This window comes from Nannospalax galili, unplaced genomic scaffold (assembly GCF_000622305.1).
Source record: "Nannospalax galili isolate Female #2095 unplaced genomic scaffold, S.galili_v1.0 scaffold189, whole genome shotgun sequence".
Taxonomy (NCBI): domain Eukaryota; kingdom Metazoa; phylum Chordata; class Mammalia; order Rodentia; family Spalacidae; genus Nannospalax; species Nannospalax galili.
The window spans coordinates 9,339,891-9,354,042 of record NW_008360331.1 but is presented as its reverse complement, the minus strand read 5'-3'; the positions used below and the strand labels follow the sequence as shown (position 1 = coordinate 9,354,042).

At 42.9% G+C, this 14,152-nt stretch overlaps 1 protein-coding gene across 5 annotated transcripts in view; it reads right to left on the bottom strand.

Annotated features, from left to right (window-relative positions):
• Positions 1-14,152, bottom strand: part of Unc5c (unc-5 netrin receptor C) — a 397,832-nt gene that overhangs the window by 11,908 nt on the left and 371,772 nt on the right. For all 5 annotated transcript variants that reach the window (XM_029560222.1, XM_029560224.1, XM_017796389.2 and 2 more), the window contains 2 exons: positions 7,715-7,864; positions 4,907-5,071 (listed from right to left, as the gene is read on the bottom strand). In XM_029560222.1, the coding sequence (XP_029416082.1) occupies positions 4,907-5,071; positions 7,715-7,864 (315 nt within the window). The remainder of the gene's footprint in view (positions 1-4,906; positions 5,072-7,714; positions 7,865-14,152) is intronic.

Genomic DNA, 14,152 nt, shown 5'->3' with positions numbered 1-14,152 from the left:
TTTTTGCTTTTTGAGACAGGGTCTCACTGTAGCCCCAGCTGTCCTGGAACTCACTACATAGACCGGGCTGACCTTGAACTCACAGAGATCCACCTGCCTCTGTCTCCTGAGTGCTGGGATTAAAGGCGTGCGCCACCATGCCCAGCTACATATGTAATTTTTTATGCTCAGGTGTGCTCCTTCCATATCTAATCTGTACAAGGATTTTAACCTGTAAAGTTGTTGCATTTCATTATATGCCTTTCCTTTATCTATTAATCATGTGATTAATAGTCTTCCTTCTATTGATATGATACATGATGTTTAGTTTGCATGTATTAAACCATCCTTTGAACCCTGGATTGAAACCTACTTGATCCTAAAGGATCATATTTTAGTTATGCTACTGTATTCTATTGACTAGAATTTTGCTGAGATACTTTGTGTCTATTTGATCATAGATATCTGTCTACAGTTTTCTGTGTCTTTGGTTTTGTTCAAAGGTAATGTTGCTGTTATAGAATGAATTTGAAAGAGTACCCTCTCTTTAAACCTGTGGATTTGTTTGAAACAAATTGGTGTTAGTTCTTTAATGTTTAGTCTCTAGTCTTAGTTAAGCAGTGAGGGATATGTGCAGCACCAGCCTGAAGGGTTGGTTTGAGGCCCCAGAAGTGATTGATTCAGAAGGGCAGAGCCTCCCACACTTCACAGTCTGACCCGAACCTTTTTTCAGGCTGCTTCTTGCTGTGACTTGACCTGACTCAGTCTCCTCAGATGGCCCTACTTCCTCTTCGTACTGCCATTTCAATGAGTGGTGATCTATCAGCTCATCTGCCCCTTCCTTTAATTTCCTTAATTAAATTTCCTTTAATACTTGAAACAGATGCCTCAGTACCTGGCCCAAGGGGCATGTGCCCTGAGGCCTCTCTGAGCAAACACACCCCACCTGGAGGCCTGTTAGAGCACAAGCACAGTTCCCCACTCTTCACGCTCAACCCCGGGTGACTGAATGAACTGGGACTTTCTTTGATTTCTTAAATTTCTTGTCAGGCTGAGTATTTGTATTCACAGACCCCCATACTACCCAGCACTGACCCATGTACACATAAGCTAAGCAATTACTGCTTGTTGAAATGGAATGACTATTTTCTGCTAAGATGGGGAAGTGATGAAGCCCATTCCTGAAAGAACTCTCCCCTCAGAGTACTATGTTGAGCTTTCTTCAACTAAATATGACAGAGTGTATGATTCTTCTTGTTGGTAAATTCTGAAAGCAAAGGCAAGTTTGCAACAGGCCTGGCTATCAGCAAGGTCTCCTACACTCAACTCATTCCCCTTTTCATGTTGAGTAAGGAGCCATCACCTTTTTTGTGGATGTTACCATCCTGAGATCCAACCTGACTACTCCGCCTATGTTTTTCTGTGTAGATTAAACAAGCTCTGTGTGACCAAATCTCTTCTCTTTCTTATCAGATGACAGGCAGTAAGTGGCCTTGAAGGTAGTAGGGTAAATACACTTATGTTTAAAGTTCAGCTGCCATTACTTTTTCCCTTACTTCCAGGTGAAAGCAGAAACTGCTCTCACAGGATGCTTATTACGATAATCGTTTATGATATCGGTACCATCTGCCTTTGATGTTATGATTTCCTTAGTTAAACATATGATTTTTCAGCATTAACCAAACATCTGCTCTGGGTGAACTCACACATTCTAGGTCTTGTACATGCTGTACGTGAGCTCTATCCTATTGCACGGCATCCCCAGCCCAAACTTTTATTTTGAGGTGGGTGAAGATTCTCACCTATGGTCTAGGATGGCCTTCGACCCCTTATATTTACATCATATTTATGAAGAAATTGGGATTTATTTTTAAATTTTGTAAGAGAGGGAACATGAAGCTTAGGCTGCTGGTAGATCCCATAGATTAGAGTGGTAAGAGTTTACTGAAGAACCCAATAACTAGAAGGGTGACTATGATTATAAAAGAGCATTCACTCATCTAATGTTCATGACAGCCCTAAGATATATGCAAATTAAGCATAAGGGAATGAAGTTTAACACAGATAATTGTATTTCCACTGAACTGTTTACTTGGGAATTTACTGTGATGGGTCTTTGCTTATAGTTAAACCAAATCGAAGTCTAAAAACATTAAAAGTGTTTTTTTTCCTTCTCTGAATTGTTTTTGCACTGATGACAACACCACTTTTATTCCCCATCCCTATCTGAAGAGACTTTATCATCACGTATCTTGGCATTCATTCCTACCAGTATTATTAGGTTTCCAGGCATTTTCCTTCTTGAACCTCCTCTCTGTGTGGTTAGGAACTTTTAAAAACTGTCTAGAAAAGGGGCCATAGGAGAACAAGTGATGGATCTGGAAAAAACACGGTATGGCACTATGTGTAGCCTTGGTGGACAACATGTTCTCCCACAGCTGGAACATCCAGGGATGTGTGACTTTATAGATAACTGCTGCCAAGTACCCTTGGCTGGTAGGGGAAGCCAGCATATTTCTGACAAGACAGCTCATTCTTAGGAGATATGACATTGGAACTGGAACCCAGCCACCTGCCACCTTGCCCTGTGATGGAAGGGCAGACTTACAAGAAAGCAGCCACAAATGAAGCAGTTTCTCTGTTTGTTATGGCTTGTCAGTAACACTATACTGGACCATTTCTCACAGGTGGTGAAGAGGAGGTAGGTCTCATGAGTCCCCAGAGTCCACTGTTCATCAGCACAGACCCTCATGTTACTCTAGCATCAGTACCAGATCCTTACTCCCTCCATCTCAAATCCAACCTGTATTCCAATGCTAACCACAATGGTGGGACTCAGTGATCCAGAAGTACAGACAGCAAAGTGCACCTCTAATCCCCAAAGTCATCTCCACCCTGGCCACTTCTCCCTTCTTTAGTTACATATGCTTGTCTGTCGCACGTGGGTAAATGCCTCACTCGTGACTGCAGAGCTGGCCTCTGAGCTGGCTGCCAAGTTGCAAAAGCAATCTTTCCTCTGTGTTGGCACCAGAAAGAAGTCCTTAAATTGTGATCACACTTTGCAGAGCTGCCCTTTCTGTGTGAGGAGCTGGCAGCCCTGGTGGGGGAGAATGCTGAGCGTCTCTCTTTTCTTTGTGGCTACATCTGATCCACCTTTTTCAGCGCACAGCAAATGTTCATGCTGAACAGAAAGCATGCATCAAAGGGCTAGACTCCTCGCCCCCCTCCAAAATTCCACAGCCTTTGTTGTCACTGGAGCTGGGTGGTTATTGAACTTTGCAGACCTGCTGGGCTTGGAAAGTGAAAACACCCTCTGGAGCCAGCAGGGGTGGTACTGTGTGCCTGGGAGATAGGGCTGCACATCCAAAGGCCTGGCGGTTGCCATGACACCCTGACACCGAGATCATTCCTTATGAATGTCACTGGGGTCTGTGACTAAAGTTGTTTATGAGTCAAAAGTCTCATGAAACTACAGGAGGAGATGATGACCGCACCTCACAGGCTGTGGGAAAGAAGATTGGAGCTTCGTAGAGCTCACATGCTCCCCCCACCCCCTTTGCTAAAGAAGATCATCTTTAAATAGGACGTGTGGAGCAAGACAGGCTGAACAGACTGACATTTCAGTCATCACTATGTACAAGGCAGCAATAAAGTAGTATTTTAAATCATACACTGGCCGGCTGTAGTTTTGCTGGGCTTTGTGGCTCAGCCAGCAGCATGGAGCTGAGCTCCAAGAGCCAGGAGGAGCAGCTTTCTGACCATTTGCCTCATTCTTCCTCCTTTGTTCCTCCAGCATGAAGGGTTACGTTTTTCAAACCATAGCCTCTGCATCCAAGGGAACAGTTAAGGTCATGGGTACCTCCTCTTCCCTCATAGAGAGATTTTAAATAACAGACACCATTGTTAGTGCTGTAATATGAATGTATAAATTGCCCAACAGAGGGTGTGAAAATCATAGCAAAGAAAGGCAAAAGTAAGCACTATGGGAGGGGTGTGGATTTTCTTCTGTTCCTGGACTATCTCCCCCTCCCTTGGATAAAGGACCTCTCCTTTGATAATTGGAGAATCAATCAAGAGAAAGAAAAGAGACTGAGAATTTTTCCTTTCAACATGGGGAAAAGTGGGGGTACAGGCACCCCCAACTCAGTAGCCCATGACTAAGACAAAGTTACAGAGGTCACTGGGAAAGGTGGGGAAGAGGAAGGATGCAGTATCATCCTCGGGGAAAAGTGGCACGTGCATGCTGCTAAAGCCTTGCATTTGAAGTTCAGATCCCATTTTTATATGACTTTAAAATAGGGTCTCCCTATGTAGCCCTGGCTAGCCTGCAACTCACCATGTAGGCTAAGCTGGCTCTGAATTTGTAGCAAGCCTCCTGCACGCTGGAGATTGCAGAATGCAAACAATGTCCTGCTCCCAGATCTCTCTTTAATTTAATTTAATTTTAAAGACAGGGTCTCCCTGTAGCCCTGTCTGGCCTGGTGCTCACTATGTGGACCAGGCTGGCCTCTGTCTCTGAAGTGCTGGGATTAAAGACATGCACCACTACACTTAGCTCAGATCTCTTTTATTTTTAGGGTCTTTTTGAGAAAGGGTCTCCCTGTAGCCCCAGCTGTCCTGGAACTCACTATGTAGAGCAGGCTGGCCTTGAACTCACAGAGAGCTGACTGCCTCTGCCTCCCCAGTGCTGGGATAAAGGCATGCGCCACCATGCCCGGCTAGATCTCTTTTTTAATAAATCAGATTATAATTCTAAATAAGTGGCACAAGAAAACTTGTTTTTGAAAAACAATTCTGTATTAAATTTTTTAAAGTATGTACTTCTCCCGTATTAATTAAATACATGGGAACATAGAGCTATCTTGGGAGGACATCCATGTGGCTTACACTGACAGAAGTTGTTGCCTGCCCCCAGGGTCATTCTCACCTCTGACACGGTGCAGTTGAGCTGGAAGATCTGCCCTTCCCCTTCCACCTGCCGCACACAGAGTTTGCAAACCAGCTCCACTGTGCTGAGGCTGAGTCTTTCCAGAGTGAAGGTGCAGTGGAGGTTTCTTTGTGAGCCACTCCAGATATGGTAAAATGGAATTTCCTGAAGGACATAAAGGTGTTAACCACAAACAAGGGACTGATGTTGTAAGTACCTACCAGACACTGTTGCCTAACAGTGTTCATCTTATCTCATAACAGCCCTGTGTGACGTAGACCTGACCTTTCTTCACATAAGAAAACAAAAGCCCAGAGAGGTTGACTAATACCCAACGTCACAGAGTGTGTAAGTGGAACAGCTGCGGCTGGAACCCAGGGACTGTCTGCCTCTAAGGATCCACACACTTAACCAGTCCACCTGTCTCTCATTTAAAAAAAAATAAAAAAACAACAAAAAATTCATTGTAAATTATTTTTTTATAAAGCTTAGAAAGTTCCCAAATAAATCCTACACACACCATCATTGCTCATTAAAAGGAATCCCTGGTGTGACATTCTGGAGAAGAGCAAAGCAAGCCACAGGGTGATGCACTGACTCCTTATCCTTTCATGCCTCTCCCCTCCCTCCACCCAGGGCATGGGCAGCGAAATCTTGCTGCACTTGGAGATCAGTTGCCACAAAAAAATCCTTGGCCTAAAAAGCACCAAGCCGCTAGTAGATACTTGTTTTGTAACAGAGCCTTTCCTAGACTCTTGATGGGAGGGTACAGTGGTTAAAGACTGAGGTTCTGGTAGTAAGTGACCGTACCCTCCTCATGACTACTTAATAACTTAAGGTAAGATACTCAGCCTTGCCATTCAGCTCATCATTTGCAAAAAAGTAATGCAGAATAACATGTAATCCAAGTACCTGCCAGGCTCAGTGGGTGTCTGGTGGGAGGGAGAAGATTTAGATGGGGTAGTAGCCTGAACTGACATCATATCATCATTCTTATTTATTTTTATTTTATGCATATTGCCTGCATATATGTAATGTCTCCTACTGTGTCTTGCAATGCCTGTAGAGGTCAGAAGAGAGCTTTGGATTCCCTGGAACTGGAGTTACAGATGGTTTGTGGCCACTTTGTGGGTGGTGGGAACCTAACTCATCCTCTGCAAGAGCAGACAGTGCTCTTAACTGCTGAGCCATTGACAGCCATCTCTCCAGCCTCTATCACAGTTTTTTAAATAGCACTTCCCTATGCAGCAGAGGGCCAGAAACACAAAAGGTCACAAATGGTCAAAATGTAGAGAATATGAGTATACAGAGTGTGGGTCCTTGGAAAGGACAGGACTCCTATATTAAAATCTACCCACCCAGGGCACAGGGACAATTGTGTAAGAGCCAGGGAGGTGGTGCATGACCATTCGGAAGTGAGTCCTACAGTTTCCTGGGACTTTGTTCATATGAACTTACAGCAATGATGTCAGCATGCACAAGACCCATGCAAACTTAAGCAAACAAAAACCCAGAACAGAACTGAGGAAATGAACAGCAGGCCCCAATCTTAGTCGAAGAATTATTGGCAGCTGATTACTGCTGGGGGAGGAAAAGCTGATCATCTTAAAGGGAGGGACTCTAGATAGGTTGACAAGACCTCAGTGGATGAACTTGCACTGACGGACATCTGGGGTCACTAACTTGACATGATAGGCCTTAACACAAATGACAGAATATATGAATTCCAGTGGGGGAGGCTATGGGAGGAGGCCAGTGGCGAAGGGGATATAAAGATGATGATGTTCTGTATGAAATACACAAAAATTCAATAAAAATTTAAAAATAAATAAATAGCATTTCCCATTAGGATACAAAGGAAATTGTTTACAAAAGGGAAGATCTGTTTCACAGTGATAATAATAGAGGCAGCAGAAAGCAAGCAAAGAAAGAGAGACCATGAGAGAATCAAAAGCAGGGTTCAATGCTGACCTAGGAAGGGCGACTCTCAACAATGCTCATGACTGCTAATAAACAGGAAGGTTTGCATACTTAGGTGTAGGTCTCTCACATGAAAGGTAGCGTGCAGCTGAAAAGCCTTCCTTTCTGTCTGTCTGGAATGTTCCTTTGAAGAGGAGACAGCCTCCTGATCATCAGCAGAGCTGGGCTTTGTGTGGGCAGGAACTAGAGGTTTCTTTAGTGAGGTCTCATCTCCTGGGCAAGATGAGGTTGGTCCATCAGAACCCTTAGTCTACTGAGTACAGGAGTACTGATAGATGGGGGAGGTGATACCGCCAGGTGACCTGCCCATCTCTATATGTGAATATAAAGAGCCTAGGGACAGAACATTAATGCCTTGTAGTCAATAGATTCCTCATAAAGTTTTACTTTTGTGTGTCATTTTGGTTTCTGAATTCTGGTTCCTCCCAAGTTTCTGATGTTAGGGTGCTGTGCTAGCAGGACACTAGGGAGCCCAGTGCATGTCAGATAGAGTAACAACATCCTGTTTTCTCCTCTGAATGCATTTGAGGCTGTTCCTGTTAATTCAATGAACATTTACATTGAAAATTAACTGAGTGAAAGAAATAAAAATATCTTATTTAATGAAAATAATATGATAATACAGTTCATTTTAAAGAGAATATTTTTAAAAGCAATCTTTTAAGTATGCCTATTGGGAATCTTCCAAAAAAACCCTGACCCAAACTCTTTTGGAGAAGTAAGTATTGGCATGGGAACAAGTCCAAGGAAGGAGATTTCTTATAGCTGCAAAATCTTAATCTTTCTTGAACCTGTTTCTAAGCAGTTGGTGCTACTCAGTAGCCTCACCTGATACTTCGCCAGCAATTTACTCTTCCAGAGGGAATGGGCAATGTCATGAATCGAGAGGCGCAGGTTGTGGATGCTGCCTTTGAAATGAAGAGCCTTGGGTTCTTCCAGGAGCTGGCCTCCCATCTGCCGCTCAAGTTGTAGAACTTCCTACAAGGACACATCAAAAACCAAGGCACGTTATTGATGCATCTACCCGATTTCTGACAGCCTCCACATCCAGTAATAAGTTTCTTCCCTGACTCTTGAACTTGGGTAATGCCATGACCCCCACAGTCTGTGGGTCTGAGACCCCCAATCATCTTGCATGGGCCTAGGCTCACCTGACAAGCTACCTGTGCAATTCATAGCACATTGCTGGGGAGTAAACTCAGTAGCTTGTCTTGCAGCTGGTAAGTACAGAAGACTGATACCCAGAACTGGGGGGACGTCAATAAAATGAAAGAGATGGTAGAAATATAGGTAAACCAATAATAAAATATATCATCAATGAATATTGAAGAAAGGGAACAGATAATTAGAAGATAGGTTCATATGTTAGAGCTGACAAAACCAACCAACCAATCAATCATTTTTTGAATGTTTTAGACATTTGGTCCAATCTCTGTGGTTTGATTATACATAGGAATGGAATGACAAAAAAATAATGCAATAACCAATTCACAGTTACTAAAAGATTCTAGATTTTTAAAATTTTTGGTCTTTTGGAGAAACAATCTCCCTGTAGCCCCAACTGGCCTGGAACTCACTATGTAGACTAGGCTGGCCTTGAACTCACAGAGATCTGCCTGCCTCTGCCTCCTGAGTGCTGGGATTAAAGGCATGTGCCACCATGGCCAGAATAATATTAAATTGAGAGAGAGAGAGAGAGAGAGAGAGAGAGAGAGAGAGAGAGAGAGAGTAGATCAGAAGACAACCTTGGGTGATACTCCTCAGGTTCTGTCCAACTTTGTTTTCCTTGAGTCAGAGTCTCTCATGGAGCTGGAATGTTCCAAATAGAGTAGACTGGCTGACCAAGAAGCCACAGAGATCAACCCAAATCTGCCTTTCCATTATTGGGATTATAAGCATGTAGTACATGCCCATCTTTTCTTTTACTTAAGTTCTTGGGGTGTAAGGCCATCTGAGCTATTTCCTCAGCCTAGAATATGTTCTTATACTATTCATATTAGTACTGAGAAATCTTCAAAATTAGAGTTTTAAACAACAAATATGAAAAGTTACTCAGATTAAACTTAAAACAATTTGCCTCACTTCTCAAGAATTGTAGCTGATGAAAACTTGCTCCATCATTTACTTACAGTATAAAGATATAACAGGAAGACAAAGTCTATATTCACTTCCATTTCTCAAGCTGGTTAATGGGAGTTAATGAAGCATTTCCAACTACAGCTGCAATTATCCAAACAGCAGCACACTCTAAGTTATCAACACACAAAATAAACCATCCCCCTGTGCTTTGTTCCTCTCAGGCTACAAAAGTTTTAATGACAAAAATGCATGTGATTTATGACCTTTTGGGAAAAATGGGAATCCAGGATAATAATGGCATTTATAAAAATAAAGCAAAATATAATTTTCTTCAGTGATATTTCAATAAATAAGAGGGAATTTAAGAACACAAGTGTTCATTCAGAATGCCATCTGCATGTACTGGGGAACAACAAAAGAGCCAAGTACAGAGGGACCACAATGGGAAAGTTCCAGCACTGGACCCAAATTGCTAAATACCAAGAAAGCATCTGCTTTACATTTGGTGAATGAATGCCCACTCATACCCTCAGCACCCAGTCACCACTTAGCTCCCACCATCATGGATTGCAGTCAAACAGTTCCTTAAAATGTTCAGTTCCCAGCTACCATCATCATTGTATCAGGCCACTATTGTGAGCAACAGAAACTGCTGGGAAGTCCTATGAGGTATAAATACCCGAATAATGGGAGACACGGTTTCAGATGGGGAATCCTCTAATTAGTAGCTAATGGAACACAGGAGGTAAGAGCTTCCCTGACATGGAGAAGTGTGCAGTCCAGCTGTCTGATAGTATTGACCCGCTCTCGTCCATGGCTGGGGATGAGTAGCTATGACTTGTGACAGGAGATGTGCAGTCAGACAGGAACCCTGACACACATGCTGTGTCACTATACCCTGATGCTGCTGTGCTTGCTTCAGCAGGCCCCCAGGGTCCCCAGTAGAACTTACAGATACAGCCAGTTCACAATCACACACAGCCCTCTGAGAATATCTTCCCTGGCCATGTACACCCCACTCCCTGACAAGAATTCTCTGGCCCTGTGGAAGGCTAAGAAAACTGAGGGTTAATTGCAGTTGCTTCTGCTTCAGCAGGAACACATAATGAGCTTACGTTGATCATGTTTGGTGCCTAGTTAGCATAATAGAGAAGGCTGACGTTCCCAGTGAACCTGGCACCTGACAAATTCTAAAGCTAAAATGATGTTTGTTTATAAGCCATTAGAAGAAAAGAAACATAATTAGAAATCTTTGAGATTACAGTCATGCCAATCAATCAGTTCTAGCTTCTTTCCAGTATGCCCTAATTACCTCATCAAGACATCTAAAGAGCAATCGATAGCAATTATCTGATTACTATAGATCTTCATTACATCCAAATTATCTCCCTGGGATGTCTAAAAGAAGATGCATTGTACTCGGGGAGGTAATTGTATCCAAAAACGTAGAATGTACACCTCATCCCTACAATCACTATAGAATACCAGAGGATAGCACCTTATCATTATCAGTTTTCTTGGCAGGATGGACCAACCACCTAACAAAATATTAGCTGCCTATTAGCCATGACCTTGAAGTCAAGACATCTAATGTGACATTTTAAATGCAATGTCTGGGTAGGAGTCAGTCTAAGAATTAAGGCTGGACATTTGCCTTCTTTAGCCGTAACTTCGGAAGTCATACTAGAGTTCTCCCTAACGAGGAGTGTCTGGAAAAATCTGGAAAGCCCTTTTCGGAGAGAAAGAACCAAGCACAGCACATTAACAGTAGTGGGGCCAGAAAGTAAACACTCTTCATCTGGTTTGCTCACTGTCTCTCCATTTACCAGGAGGTCCACAGAGCTGCTGCTCAGAATGGGAGAAACCTGACTTTCTTCTCAACTGGACATAAACCCTGGGGAAAGATAAGTGAACCATCAGAATGCCTCCATGCTAAGACAGAAGGCCATGGTTTCCCTCTTGTGTGTTTCTTGTGTATTACTACCAGTCAAAAAATTAGCTTGCATATTGTACCAGTCCAAAACTGATTATGCACTTTTTGATGATTTCCTTATAAGTTATAACCATATTACTACATCCATATATAAATATGTCACATTATAAAAAATAAAGTCACGTGCTAAGATAACTGCAGAAGTATTCTCTTTTGTTGGCCCAATGAGTCAGTGGGCCTGGGGTATATGAACTCAGTATATGAACAGCAAGCTGCTGTCTTCACACCAGAATCTGAGGGAGAAATCAGGCCAGGAGTGAATGATTCAGTAGGAAAAACTGAATATAGTCAACTTAAATTTAACATACTTTTTTTTTTCCTGAGGTTCAACTTTTAAAAAATTCATAAAATACCAGAGAAGACAAGAACCAAAGCCCTAAAGATATTCCAACATATGTGAAAGATATTTCAGTTAATAAAGGAAAGAACTCCTTGGAAACAAAAATCATGTAAATCCACATATGAGTCTAAGATGACTTGTCACACTCAGCAGATGCTATTTGTAAGTTTTCAGTGGGTCAGCTCATACAACAGGCTAAGCAGGCTTGTGTTCCATAGTGTTAGTGTTCACCGTTCTAAGCTGAGCTATGTATGACCATTTTCACTTTAAAATATGCTGTAACTTTTACTTCAGAAACTTCTATTATCTGGACTCCTGCATGAAATCATCTTGGTTAATGTTTATAAGAAGCAGTTACACAAGGACAAAAAATTTATAATGGAGTATACCTCCATGGAACATGACTTTACAGTTCAATGTTTTAATCTCCTGGCTTCCTGGGAAGAGCCACTCGACATCAATGAGATGTGTAGCTCATATCAGGAAATACAAAGGTGAGTAAACTGTCATCCCTCCCCCAGCTTCTGGTCTGCATGGTGTAGAGGCCACCATGCAGATCTGTAGCCAGGCTGCAGTGAACTTTACTTTAAAATCATGCCATGCCAAATTATTTCTGGATCACAATGCTTAGGATATCTCACATACTTTAATGGAGAAAAAGAACCAAATATATTTAAGGTCAAAAGATTTAGGAAGGGTAAAGAAAAATATCATGACCTTGGAAAGAAATATCAACATAAAAATCTGGATCATCTAGGCTGTTTGTACTCAGACATATAAAGGTCACCTTCCTTTGCATAGGTTGTCATTCCTAGTGGGGGAAGGCTCAACTCCAAGGCCCTAGCCCTAGATAAACCTTCCTATGGTCTCTGCCTCTTGCTTTCCCTTAAAAAATACTGAAGAGTGACTCAAGGGTGACTAACAGAGAGTCTCTGGCCCATCCTTCCAAGGCAACACACAGGCCCACACACACATAAACCCTAGTGTAGTATCAGCCTGGATTCAGAGCAGTTCCCTGATGCAGTGTCTACTTTGAGCACAAGCCTGAGTGAGGGCTGAATTGATTCCAGAAGCCTGTGAGGGATTGCTCCAAAGGCAGCAACAAGGGATTCCACTGTAGAACAAGCAGCTTGCACAATAACCAGTTACATCAAGGCATTTTCCATGCCGAGCCATTAGCTTGGGCCACTTAAGAGGCACAATAAATCCAAGCTCTTTTAAAGGCCTCTGAATAAATGGAGCGGCTCTGGCCTGTGCCCAGACCTCTCCTAGGTTCCTAGACAGCAGGATCTGTTTGCATTGGGCCGGGCAGAGGAAGACAGGTTTGGGTACACCTGGCAGCCCATGACTCCTATGTTCTTTCTCTATCCCCAGAATTTACAACTATTCATGACTGTCAAGCCATGTGAGGTCTGTCTCCCCTGTTCTTCCTGCTATCTATTCTCCTTTTGGTCACTCTAAACATGGACAAACCTCTCTCAAGGGACAGTCTCACAACTCTGGCTTCTTGGCAGATCCCAGATAACAGAGTAGCAGATGTACAGATAGACACTCAAGAAATTTCTTTAAGAACAGAGGCCAGGCCAAAGTGTAAGCAAGGAGAGGTGCAAGCCCTGTATTTCTCAAGCCCTCTGCCGGTGCTTGCCCTCAGCCCACCTGCATCTCTGTTGGATTTCTCTCTCCAGCCCCACATAAGCCCCTGTTTCTTCTCCTCCTCCACTCACCCATTGTGCCTCTGCACAAGAAATTGCCTGCTCTCACACCACTGCTCCACAGCATACCGCCTTTGTCCTTGGAGGCATCTGTTTTAGTTTTCTGTTCCCAAGGGTAAGTTATCCTGTGGGTATACTTTAACTGCCGTTCCTTTTGTTCTACACCCACCCTAAATACTTTTCTATCATTGTTATTTTTCTTATTAGAAGCTCTATCAGTCAGAGAAAGGGTGAAACAAACCATTAAACTTCAGCCTCATGTAGCCCATTGATCATTGACGAGAAGGCAGGAAGGAAGTGAAACGACCACGTTGTTTTGATTTGTCTCATTTCACTCCTACTAGTATTGTTTTTGGATAAAAAAAAAATCCATGGACACTATTTAATAGAAATATAAACATGAATTGGTCACATTTATGGCTCCCAGAGATCTGGGGATCCACACCAGGCTCATGAACAGGTAGGAGCTACTGTGGGGAAGTCAATGATCCCAGAAGTCAGGAAGGCAGTAGCAGCCAGCCTTACCTTTCAGATTTCTTAAGTTATATTTTTATTGAATATTTTTTTACGTTTCACATAAAACATCTTAATCGTCTTTATATCCCCCATCTGCACCCTGTGTAGTCCCCTAGCCCACTGGTTTTCATGTATTATGCCATATATATGTTAAGGCCTATTGAGTCAAGTTAGTGCACCCAAATGTCCCTCAGTACAAGTCCATCCTCTGGGGTCTAGTCAGTCTATCTACAGTCTCTCCTTTAAAAAATGTCAACTCTCTCACTTAGCCTTAATCAACTGCTAATAGTTCTTTGGCTAAGGTTGGGGCCTGCTGCCTATTTCCCCACTTCTATGCTGGGTTTTGTCCTCTTGGGTTTGCATGGGTCTTGTGCATGTTGACACCATTGCTGTAACTTCATATGAACAAAATCACAGGACCCTGTAAGACTGTGAAAAGATTGTAAGAGCCAGGGAGGAGGTGCATGGCCCACCAGCTCTTTTTACTTGTCCTGACTTGAGGAAGGGTCCCTGTGCTCTATCCATGGTGCTGACCCCAGTACTGAGTAACTGCTGCCTGCCCCAGATCCCACCTTAACAGCTCTCCAAGACAAGATATCATCGACCCAGCAGATGTTCAGCACACG